This window comes from Primulina eburnea, chromosome 17 (assembly GCF_022965805.1).
Source record: "Primulina eburnea isolate SZY01 chromosome 17, ASM2296580v1, whole genome shotgun sequence".
Classification (NCBI taxonomy): Eukaryota; Viridiplantae; Streptophyta; class Magnoliopsida; order Lamiales; family Gesneriaceae; genus Primulina; species Primulina eburnea.
This window is the reverse complement of record NC_133117.1, coordinates 25,101,536-25,113,666: the sequence shown is the minus strand read 5'-3', so window position 1 is coordinate 25,113,666 and position 12,131 is coordinate 25,101,536. Positions and strand designations below refer to the sequence as shown.

Sequence of the window (12,131 nt, the reverse complement as noted above, 5' to 3'; positions counted from 1 at the left end):
GTGTCCATAGGCTCTTGACACCTCATGATCGGATCCACCGAACCCACTTCGGACCTTACGAACTCTTCGGTGCTTCCGAACCATCTTCGGTCCGTCCGATCATGACTCGGTCAAAATTACACATTAAACCTTCTTAATCACCATTAATCCGTTAATTACCCAATTGGAATTCGGGCTACTACAGGACAGATGTCTCATTATCAATACTAAAGATCAATCTCAGCTTTGGCATCATCGTTATGGACATCTCAGTTACAAAGGACTTCATTCTTTACATTTCAAGAAGATGGTGAGTGGATTGCCAAAAATCATAGTTTCTAATGTTGCTTGTGATGCTTGTTTGAAAGGAAAACAACATCGTGTTCCTATTCCCAAAAGGAGTCAATGGAGAGCAAATGAAAGATTACAGCTAGTTCATGCAGACCTCTGTGGCCCCATCACACCAGCATCAAACAGCCATAAGAGGTATTTATTGTGTCTTATTGATGATTTTTCAAGGAAATCTTGGATCTTTTTTTTGGTAGAACAATCAGAGGCTTTCTATCTGTTCAAATGTTTCAAAATGTTAGTTGAAAAGGAAACTTGAATGCCTACGAAGTGTTTGAGAACAGATAGAGGAGGAGAGTTTAATTCTATAGAATTCAGTGATTTTTGTAAGCAACATGGGATAAAAAGACAATTGACCGCAGCTTATACTCCACAACAAAACGGAGTGGCCGAACGCAAGAATCGTACAGTGTTGAATTTGGTAAGAGCCATACTATCATAGAGACAAGTTGTAACACTTGTGACTAAAATGCGTAATTAGTGCGGAAGCTTCAAAATATATTTGGAGAAAATGTGTTAATCTAAAAAAATTTGGGCAGCATCTCCCCGTAAATAGGACATGCCACCTGTCTCAAACAACACATAATACACAAGCAAAAGATTTTCATATACATCAGATACCAGTAAGTAAAGTATCTACACATCTTGCCAAAACCAAAGCGCAAAACAAGATTTTCAATGTTTTCCAAACTAGCCAAAAGCTTGACAATAACAAAATAACATCCATTCAAAATCTCCAAAGTTTGGCATATTCCCTTCTCTCGCTTCGACAACTCAGGGATGATCAGTTTTTCTTACCTGTGCCTGCATCACATGAACATAACTGGAATGAGTATAAAACTCAGCAAATGGAATCAATACTAACAAGATACATATATATCATTTTATTGTAAAACATAAAAGGGATAGCCTCAATTTCATTTTCTTGAAAACATTATCCATCTCATTTCATAAACGTCGAATCACCATTAATATCTTCTGTCAAGAATCATAATACAACAATACATAGGGATGATATTCATTTCATTGATCAACTGAAGAATTGATAGTTCTTATAAGATAGTTCATTCATTGCTAACCCTCTTCGTTGTGGACTCTATCCAAATCCGGCAGTAAGGCTAGACGATATGCTCTTTCTCCTATCCTGTCCAGAATTTCAAATGGGCCGATAAATCTTGGGCTCAGCTTTCCTTTCCTGCCAAATCTCATAATGCCTTTGAGAGAGGCAATTTTTACAAATACATGATCTCCAAATTCAAATTCCAAAGGCCTTCTTCGGTTATCGGCATAACTTTTCTGTCTGGTTTGGGTCGTCTTCATTCTGTCCTGGATTAAAGTAATCACATCAGCTGTCTATTGAACCAATTCTGGTCCTAAAATCTTTCTTTCACCGACTTCATCCCAATTCAACCGTGACCTACATTTTCTGCCATACAATGCCTCGTATGGTGCCATGCCAATCGTCGCTTGATAACTATTGTTATAAGTAAATTCCACAAGTGGCAATTTAGAATACCAACTACCAGGAAAATCAATCGTGCGGGCTCGTAGAATATCTTCAAGAATCTGAATCACCCTCTCTGACTGCCCGTCACTCTGAGGATGATAAGCTGTGCTAAAAGCCAACCTGGTGCCCAAGGCTCTGTGCAAGCTCTTCCAAAATTCGGAAGTAAACCTCGGGTCACGGTCAGATACAATTGACACACGGATACCATGAAGTCTCACAATCTCAGCTACATAAGCTTCAGCATACTGGTTCATTGTAAACGTCATCTTGACTGGAAGAAAATGAGCCGACTTGGTTAATCTGTCAACAATCACCCAGATGGAGTTGTAACCCTTTGGTGTTCTTGGAAGTCTTGTTACGAAGTCCATGGTGATGTGCTCCCACTTCCACTGAGGTATTGGGAGGGATTGCAAAGTTCCAGCAGGTCTTTGATGCTCAATCTTTACCTGCTGACATGTTAGACATTCGGATATAAATTTTGCTATATCACTTTTCATACCTGGCCACCAGTAGAGACGTCGGAGATCCTGATACATCTTGGTGCTACCTGGATGTATCGAGTATGGCGTGGTATGAGCCTCTGTCAAAACATCTCGTCGAATGTCATCACCACTGGGAAGACATATCCGACCTCTAAACGTTAACAAATCATTAGTGTTCATCGCAAACTCTGTATTTCCTTTCATTAGCTTTAGATCGCAATTTCATCAATTGATTGTCATTAGTTTGCTCCCGTCGTATCTTATCTGTCAACGTAGGTCGAATAACCAAAGCTGAAAGTCTAGCGATGGTCCCTTGCTCTACCATAGCGATCTCGCTCCTATGAAGATCCAATAGCAACGGCTTCTGAATCAATGAGCTCAAAGAAGAAACTGACTTGCGGCTCAAAGCATCTGCAACGACGTTTGCTTTACCTGGGTGGTAGCTAATGGTCACATCATAATCTTTAACAAGTTCTAACCACCTCCTCTGCCGCATATTGAGTTCCTTCTGAGAGAATAGATATTTCAAGCTCTTATGGTCTGTGAAAACTTCACATTTCTCGCCATACAGATAATGCCTCCATATTTTCAATGCAAAGACCACTGCAGCCAACTCAAGATCGTGGGTGGGATAATTCTTTTCGTAATCCTTTAACTGGCGAGAAGCATAAGCGATTACTTTCCCACGCTGCATCAGTACAGCTCCAAGTCCCATCTTTGACGCATCAGTGTAAACAATAAAATCTTCAGTACCACACGGAAGTGCTAGGATAGGGACTGATGTCAACTTGTCTTTCAACACTTGAAATCCGTGCTGGCAATCGTTTGTCCACTCAAACTTCACCGATTTCCTCGTCAGATTGGTTAATGGCAGGGCTATTTTTGAAAATTGGCAATAAAACGTCGATAATAACCTGCCAAACCAAGAAAACTACGCACCTCGGATACTGTCATAGGAATAGGCCATTTCTTAATAGCTTCAATCTTCATGGGATCCACACCAATGCCTTCTCTCGAAACGATATGGCCCAGAAATGATACTTGCTCTAACCAGAATTCACAATTTTTCAACTTTGCATATAACTGTTGTTCCCTTAATAACTGCAATACAGTTCTGAGATGCTCGACATGAAGTTCCCAAGTCTTGGAATAAATCAGGATATCTTCAATGAAAACGATAACAAAGCTATCCAAATATGGCTTGAAGACCCGGTTCATTAGGTCCATGAAGACAGACGGAGCGTTCGTCAACCCAAATGACATGACTAAGAACTCATAATGGCCGTACCTGGTTCTGAATGCAGTTTTAGGGACGTCGGCTTCCCTAACTTTCAGCTGATAATAACCAGAACGCAGGTCGATCTTTGAAAACACTGTCGCTCCCTGTAGCTGATCAAAGAGAGCATCAATCCTCGGCAATGGATATTTATTATTGATCGTGGCTTTGTTGATCACTCTGTAATCAATGCACAACCGCAAAGATCCATCTTTCTTTTCGACAAATAAAACTGGAGCTCCCCACGGAGAAGAAGTCGGACGAATAAAACCTTTGTCTAATAGATCTTGCAATTGATTCTTCAGCTCCTTCATTTCAGTCGGGACCATTCGGTAAGGAGCTTTTGAAATCGGAGCAGTACCTGGAACCAAGTCAATCACAAACTCAACTTCACGGTCAGGTGGCAATTCAGGCACATCATCCGCAAATACGTCAGGAAAATTCCGAACTACCTCAATCTCATTCAACTCAATCTTCATCTCAGTATTCAAATCTATCACAGCAGCTGAAAACCCATGACAACCCTTTGATAACATTTCATGAGCTTTGAGACAAGAAATATAAGGAGTGCCAAGCGAAATACCAGAACTCTGAAAAATCCCGCTATCATCAACTTCTGCAGGAAATCGCACTGTTTTAGCCACGCAGTCAATAACAGCACGATATGACGATAACCAGTCAATTCCCAAAATAACATCAAACGCCACCATGAGAATAATAATAAGATCAGCAAAATAGATATTCTCATTTACTTGCACTGTAAAACCTTTAAGAATACTAGAAGGCCATAATTCGTCTCCCGACGACAACAAAATACTATAGTGGAGGGGTTCAAAAGATGGAACAACATTCAAAGAGCGCAAGAAAATTTCAGACATAAAGGAATGCGTAGCACCAGTGTCAATCAATGATAGCGGCCTTTCCTAAAATTAAGATAGTACCTGATATAACAGAAGAATCAGGATTTGCGCCTTATTTGGTCATAGTGAAGATTCTACCTTGAACCCTATCTTTCCCTTTCTCACCTTTCACTGGACAATTTTTGATAACATGTCCAACACCTCCACAACAAAAGCATCGATTACTTCCAACCAAGCACTCACCTGTATGCATTTTGCCACATTTTGGACATACAGGTCGATCATATGTAGGCGGTGGCATAGGAGCTTTGGGTCGATGCTACTCTTTTTCTTTGCCTCTGAATTTGCCCTTACCTTTCCATCCGGATCCTTGGCCTTTAGTAGAAAAATCTTGGCGCTTCAATTGTCTTTCTCCTTCAATTTCCTTCTCGTCCTGCTCGGCCATCCTTGCTTTTTCAACAATCTCATTATATGAAGCAGCTTTAGACATTCGAACGTCTCTTTTAATTTCAGCTCGGACACCTCTAAGAAAATGCTCGCCCTTTTCGATGTCATTGTTGGCCAGATATGGGGCAAACTGACACCCCTCTTCGAATTTGAGAATATACTCTTGCATTGACATATTTCCTTGCTTAAGTTCTAGAAATTCCTTCACTTTCTGACTTCGAACATCTCGAGGAAAATATTTGTCGTAGAATAAATCTTTAAACTCTGCCACTTGAGTGCCGAGACATTAACTGATATCTTGGTGGCATCCCACCAAGTCCTCGCCGTCTTGGTGATGCAAACACGGACGGTCAAGATCAAAGGAAAGCATGGGATCCGATGCAGTTGCCGGAAGGACCAGTCACGAGGGGACGACTAAAGAAGTTCAAGGAGGCACTACAGGGAGTCATGAGCAAGCATGAAGGGATCGTGATGCATGAGAGTGCGTGTGGAGGCCAAAGGAACATGATTCAAGCATTGTGTGCATCGACCGAGTCTGCACGGACCCCGAAACGGACCTGCACACGGGGTCCGTGCCCTTTACACTCCGAGATGAGCAACTACAGAGCCTACACGGACCTAAAGACGGACCCAGGCACGGGGTTCGTGCCCTACTATATTGGCGAAGACAGTGTCTACACGGACCCGTATGCGGAGGTGAGCACGGGGTCCGTGTCCTTTGCTTCCAGCTGAGGTTTATACCCGAGTGTACACAGACCCGGACACGGAGGCACACACGGGGTCCGTGTCCTAGAGTTTTGGCCGAGAAAAATTACCTTATTTAGAGTTTTATTTTGTTAGGAAACTAGATCCTTGTTATCTTTTTGATATAAGACATATATTGGACGAAAATTTACACACAATACACATATTATTTTGAGTTTATTCAAACTTTTGAGATTTTTCTCTCAAATTTTCAAGGCTTTAGCTTTGTCAAATTAAATCAAACTTATCAAAGTTTATAACTTTGTGGCGTTTGTCGATCGTGCTTGTGCGGATTGTCGTAGGCGTCGTTCTTCGAAGGTTCGTAACAAATTTCGATTATTATTCTCGTGTTTATTTGTTGCTAAACTTTTCTAGTTTAGAGGTGAATAACACATCAACTTACTTGATTCAAAAGATCGGGAAAACACACGAGTCTTATTATTGTAATTAAATAGAGGGTGCGATTGTTTAATCGTGTTTGCTATTTATTCGTATCAAGATTCACATCATTTGGTATCAGAGCTTTGGGTTTATTGAATTCAAGTAAGTTATCTTGTTAAATTTCAGATCTGTGTTATTTCTTCAATCGTTTTCAGATCTGTTTCTTTCTATCGTTATTCAATTTTTGTGAAACAGTGTTTCTCGAAAATTAGGTCAATTTTCTTCAATTTTTTTGGGATTTTCGAGTTGTACTCAGCCTAAATAAAAAAAAAAGAGTACAAAATTTCAAAAAAAATTGCCTACACAATTGTTTTGGTATATTGTTCTATTTCCTTTAGAGAGTCATATTCAATTGTCTCTCACAGTCAAAAAAAATATATATATATATTCGAATTTCGTGTCTACACAGTCCAAGTGAGTCGGTCGCATTTGTTCACAAGTTTGAACCTTGATTGTTTGATATACCCAGAATACAAAGCTTGAGCACTTCCAAGAGAGCTTTCAAAATTTGAGTGATATACTTGAGTGCGAGTGACTTTTCTTTGGAGTGAACGGTGAGTATTTGTTGTGAGCAAAAAAAATTGTGAGAAAAGACGAGTGAATTTCTTTGGAGTGACCGTGAGCATTTGGGTGAGGATTATTTTATTTCTACTAACCTTTTCTTGCAGGTACAAATTTGACATTAAATGGAGAGGGAAGTAGGAGGTAGTTCGAATTCGGGGTTGTCTAAGGCCCAAATAGATGTGTTGTTTGGGGATTTTAGTAGGGTGATGACGACCCAAATGGAGTCGTTGCATGATAGGTTGGATAAACTTGAGGTTAGTGCTAGTGGGGGTAAACCTAAGCCTAGGGATTTGGGTAGAGATGATGAGGAATATGATTTGGGAGGAGGCTTTGAGAGTCAAAATGAGAATTGGGGTAGGAATAGAAGAGGTAGAGGATTTGGTAGAGGAAAAAGGGAAGTCATGCGGGGTAGATATGAGGAGACTAGGGAAGATGGTCACATGGGTAGCATTAAGATGAAAATTCCATCGTTCCATGGGAAATCTGACCCGGAGGCATACCTAGAGTGGGAAAAGAGGGTAGAGTTCGTATTTAAATGTCACCACTACTCCGAACAAAAGAAGGTGAGGTTGGCGGTGGTTGAATTCTTAGACTATGCTCTCATTTGGTGGAATCAATTAGTGACCACTAGAAGGAGGTATAATGAGAGACCCATTGAGTCTTGGGATGAGATGAAGAGGGTCATGAGGAAACGGTTTGTGCCCAATCACTATTATAGAGAGATGTTTAAGAGGCTACAAACTTTGAGGCAAGGATCAAAGAGTGTTGAGGACTACTATAAGGAGATGGAGGTAGTCATGATTAGGGCCAATATTGAGGAGGATAGTGAGGCGACCATGGCTCGTTTTCTTTGTGGCTTGAACAGGGAGATTCAAGATCAAGTGGAGCTTAGGCACTACTTGGACCTTGACGAGATGGTGCAAATGGCCATAAAGGTGGAACAACAACTCAAAAGGCGTGGAGTTGGCCGCACCAACCAAACTGGAGGTACGTCTTCTTCTTGGCGACCAAATGTGGCAAAGCGTGATGATAGCAAAGTGGTGACCAGGCCTAAGATTGAGACAAAGCAAGAGGCACCTAGACACGGAGTGCAAGGTAAAACCGAAATTCCTTCTACTCGTTCTAGAGATACTAAATGTTTTAGATGTCAAGGTTTGGGTCATATTGCTAGTGAGTGTCCTAATAAGAGGGTAATGTTTTCGAATGATTATGGTGAGTATGAGTCTCAAAGTGAGGGAGATGGCGAGGGTAGTGATGATGATATTCCTGCGCTGGAGGATCCCGATGAGGGATATGGAGCGGTTATAGGAGAAGCGCTAGTGACTAGACGAATCATGAGTGCCCAAGTCAAGGATTAGGAGGCTAGCCAAAGGGAGAATTTGTTCCACACTAGGTGTTTTGTGAATGGTAGGGTTTGCAATGTAATCATAGATGGGGGAAGTTGCACCAATGTGGCTAGTGTTGAGATGGTGGAAAAATTGGGATTGCCTACAATAAAACATCCTCAACCATATAGGCTTCATGGTTGAATGATTGTGCGGAGGTGAAAGTAAATAGGCAAGTTCTAGTGTCCTTTTCTATTGGGAAGTATGTGGATGAGGTTTTGTGTGACATGGTGCCCATGCATGCTTGCCATATTTTGTTGGGTAGACCATGCAATTTGATAGGCACGTTACTCATGATGGGTTCAAAAATCGATACTCATTTGTTTTAAAGAAAGGATCCATTGTATTGCTTCCTTTGTCCCCAAAGCAAGTATTGGAGGACCAATTGAAAAAGAAAAAGATAGATGAGGCCGAAAAAAAGAGTGAATTAAAAAGTGAGATGGCCTTTGAAAACAAAAATGAAGTGGCTGAAAAAAAGAGTGATCAAAAGAGTGAGATAGCCATAAAAACAAAAAAAGAGAGGAAAGAAAATGAGGAAAAAGAAAAAGAGAGGAAAGAGGCCAAAAAGAAATCATACATGGCCCAAAAAGATGAGTTGAAACAATTGTTGCACACACATGAACCACTTGTGTTAATTCTTTACAAGGAGATCCTCCTTAACACAAGTAATATAGCCGGATCCCTTCCGAGCGTTATTGTTTCACTATTGCAGGAATTTGACGATGTATTTCCGGAGGAGCTACCTCAAGGCTTACCACCATTGAGGGGGATTGAACACCAGATTGATTTGGTGCCCGGGAGTGCATTGACGAACCGTCCAGCTTATAGGAGCAATCCGGAGGAGACTAAGGAGCTGCAACGACAGGTAAGTGAGCTATTAGATAAAGGGTTTGTGCGTGAGTCCATGTCACCTTGTGCGGTGCCCGTTTTACTAGTCCCTAAGAAAGATGTCTCATGGCGTATGTGTGTGGATTGTAGGGCAATCAATAACATAACCATTAAGTATAGGCACCCCATACCTAGACTAGATGATATGTTAGATGAATTGCATGGGTCTTGCATTTTTAGCAAAATTGATTTGAAAAGTGGGTATCACCAAATTAGGATGAGAGAAGGTGATGAGTGGAAAACTGCTTTTAAAACTAAATATGGGTTATATGAGTGGATGGTTATGCCTTTTGGCTTGACTAATGCACCTAGCACCTTTATGAGGTTAATGAATCATGTTTTGCGTGCACACATAGGAAAATTTGTTGTGGTCTATTTTGATGATATCCTAGTGTATAGCAAAAACTTGGATGAGCATGTTAACCACTTGAGGCTTGTTCTAATCACATTAAGGGCTGAAAATTTATATGCTAACTTGAAAAAGTGTGATTTTTGTACTAGCAAATTTGTCTTCCTTGGTTTCGTGGTAAGTTCACAGGGTATTCAAGTTGATGAGGACAAAGTCACTGCTATTCGAGATTGGCCAACGCCTACTACTGTTGGTCAAGTTCGAAGTTTTCATGGTCTTGCAAGCTTCTATAGGAGGTTTGTAAGGGATTTTAGCACACTAGCGGCACCTATGACAGCGGTAATCAAGAAGAACGTTCCTTTCCATTGGGGCGAGGAGCAAGAGAAGTCCTTTAATCTCATTAAGCAAAAATTGATTAATGCACATTTACTTGTGTTACCTAATTTTGCTAATACTTTTGAAATTGAATGTGATGCATCAGGTGTAGGTATCGGTGGAGTGCTAATGCAAGGAGGACGACCGGTGGCTTACTTCAGTGAAAAGCTCAATGGGGCAGCGCTTAACTATCCCACGTATGATAAGGAGTTCTACGCACTTGTGAGGACCCTAGAGACGTGGCAGCACTATTTGAGGCCTAAGGAATTTGTGATCCATATGGACCATGAATCTCTGAAGCACCTTAAGGGTCAACAAAAGCTGAACAAGCGGCATGCCAAGTGGGTGGCGTTCATAGAGACGTTCCCCTACATCATCAAGTGCAAACAAGGTAAGGAAAACATAGTGGCCGACGCACTATCACGGAGGTATGTGCTTTTCTCTACTTTGGAATCTAAAATCTTGGGGTTTGAGCTTGTTAAAGAATTGTATGTGCTACATGATGATTTTAAAGAGATGTTTGAAACTTGTATGCATGGTCCACATGATAAATTCTACTTGCATAAGGGTTTCTTGTTTAGAGAAGATAGGTTGTGCATCCCTAAGTCATCCATTCGTGAACTACTTGTTAGGGAGGCACATGGGGGTGGTTTAATGGGACATTTTGGCGTGGCTAAAACTTTGAGTGCATTGCATGAACATTTCTACTGGCCACACATGAAACGTGACATTGAGCGTGTTTGTGAGAAGTGTATAACTTGTAGACAAGCTAAGTCTAGGACACAACCACATGGATTATATACACCACTTCCCGTCCCTAGTGAACCTTGGGTTGATATCTCTATGGACTTTGTTTTGGGGTTACCTAGGACAAAGAAGGGGAGGGACTCTATATTTGTTGTTGTGGATAGGTTTTCTAAAATGGCACACTTTATTGCTTGTCACAAGACGGATGATGCATCTAACATTGCGGACTTGTTCTTTAGAGAAATCGTTAGGTTGCATGGCATGCCTAGAACGATAGTTTCTGACCGTGATGTTAAATTCTTAAGTTACTTTTGGAAAACACTGTGGGCTAAACTTGGCACTAAATTAATGTTCTCTACAACCTGTCATCCTCAAATTGATGGTCAAACTGAGGTAGTTAATAGGACGTTAGGAACTTTATTACGTGCTATCCTTAAAAACAACTTAAAGAATTGGGAAAATTGCTTGCCATTTGTTGAGTTTTCATATAATCGTTGCGTGCATTCAACTACCAATTATTCGCCATTTGAAATTGTGTATGGTTTTAATCCTTTAACTCCGTTAGATTTGATGTCTTTACCTGTGAGTGAAAGGTTAAACATGGATGGCAAAAAGAAGGCTGAATTTGTTAGGAGTTTGCATGAGAAGGTCAAAGCCAATGTTGAAAAGAGAAATGAACAATATGCTAAGCAAGCCAACAAAGGAAAGAAGAAGGTGGTGTTTGAGAAAGGTGATTGGGTTTGGTTGCACTTGAGGAAGGAAAGGTTCCCTGAAAAGCGTCGTTCAAAGCTATTACCTAGGGGCGATGGACCATTCCAAGTTCTTGAGAGGATCAATGATAATGCCTACAAACTCGACTTGCCAGGTGAGTATAATTTATGTTCTACTTTTAATGTTAGTGACTTGTCGTTGTTTGATGTAGGTGACGAACTAGATTTGAGGACAAATCCTCTTCAAGAAGGGGAGGATGATGCAAACACGGACGATCAAGCTCAAAGGAAAGCATGGGATCCGATGCAGTTGCCAGAAGGACCAGTCACGAGGGGACGACTAAAGAAGTTCAAGGAGGCACTACAGGGAGTCATGAGAAAGCATGAAGGGATCGTGATGCATGGGAGTGCGTGTGGAGGCCAAAGGAACATGATTCAAGCATTGTGTGCATCGGCCGAGTCTGCACGGACCCCGAAACGGACCTGCACACGGGGTCCGTGCCCTTTACACTCCGAGATGAGCAACTACAGAGCCTACACGGACCTGAAGACGGACCCAGGCACGGGGTCCGTGCCCTACTATATTGGCGAAGACAGTGTTTACACGGACCCGTACGAGTAGGTGAGCACGGGGTCCGTGTCCTTTGCTTCCAGCTGAGGTTTATACCCGAGTGTACACGGACCCGGACACGGAGGCACACACGGGGTCCGTGTCCTAGAGTTTTGGCCGAGAAAAATTACCTTATTTAGAGTTTTATTTTGTTAGGAAACTAGATCCTTGTTATCTTTTTGATATAAGACATATATTGGACGAAAATTTACACACAATACACATATTATTTTGAGTTTATTCAAACTTTTGAGATTTTTCTCTCAAATTTTCAAGGCTTTAGCTTTGTCAAATTAAATCAAACTTATCAAAGTTTATAACTTTGTGGCGTTTGTCGATCGTGCTTGTGCCGATTGTCGTAGGCGTCGTTCTTCGAATGTTCGTATCAAATTTCGATTGTTATTCTCGTGTTTATTTGT

The 12,131-nt window shown here is 41.2% G+C and overlaps 1 protein-coding gene across 1 annotated transcript; it reads right to left on the bottom strand.

Moving 5' to 3' along the window:
• Nucleotides 1-1,401: 1,401 nt before the first annotated feature.
• Nucleotides 1,402-5,074, bottom strand: LOC140817982 (uncharacterized). Its single transcript, XM_073177774.1, has 8 exons — nt 4,807-5,074; nt 4,598-4,695; nt 3,884-4,515; nt 3,231-3,772; nt 2,872-3,060; nt 2,504-2,748; nt 2,149-2,280; nt 1,402-1,653 (listed from the first exon to the last, which is right to left on the bottom strand). Exons 1-8 carry the CDS (start codon nt 5,072-5,074, stop codon nt 1,402-1,404), a joined length of 2,358 nt encoding a protein of 785 aa, XP_073033875.1.
• Between the last annotated feature and the right edge of the window lie 7,057 nt (nt 5,075-12,131).

What these genes read in the sequence shown, in the direction of transcription:
- LOC140817982 (XM_073177774.1), bottom strand. Translation starts at nt 5,074, where the DNA reads ATGTCAATGCAAGAGTATATTCTCAAATTCGAAGAGGGGTGTCAGTTT. An exon ending in GTGAGAAAGGGAAAGATAGG is followed by an intron (nt 4,516 to 4,597) that starts GTTCAAGGTAGA and finishes TCTTAATTTTAG; the next exon opens with GAAAGGCCGCTATCATTGAT. An exon ending in TAGTTTTCTTGGTTTGGCAG is followed by an intron (nt 3,061 to 3,230) that starts GTTATTATCGAC and finishes GTGGTACTGAAG; the next exon opens with ATTTTATTGTTTACACTGAT.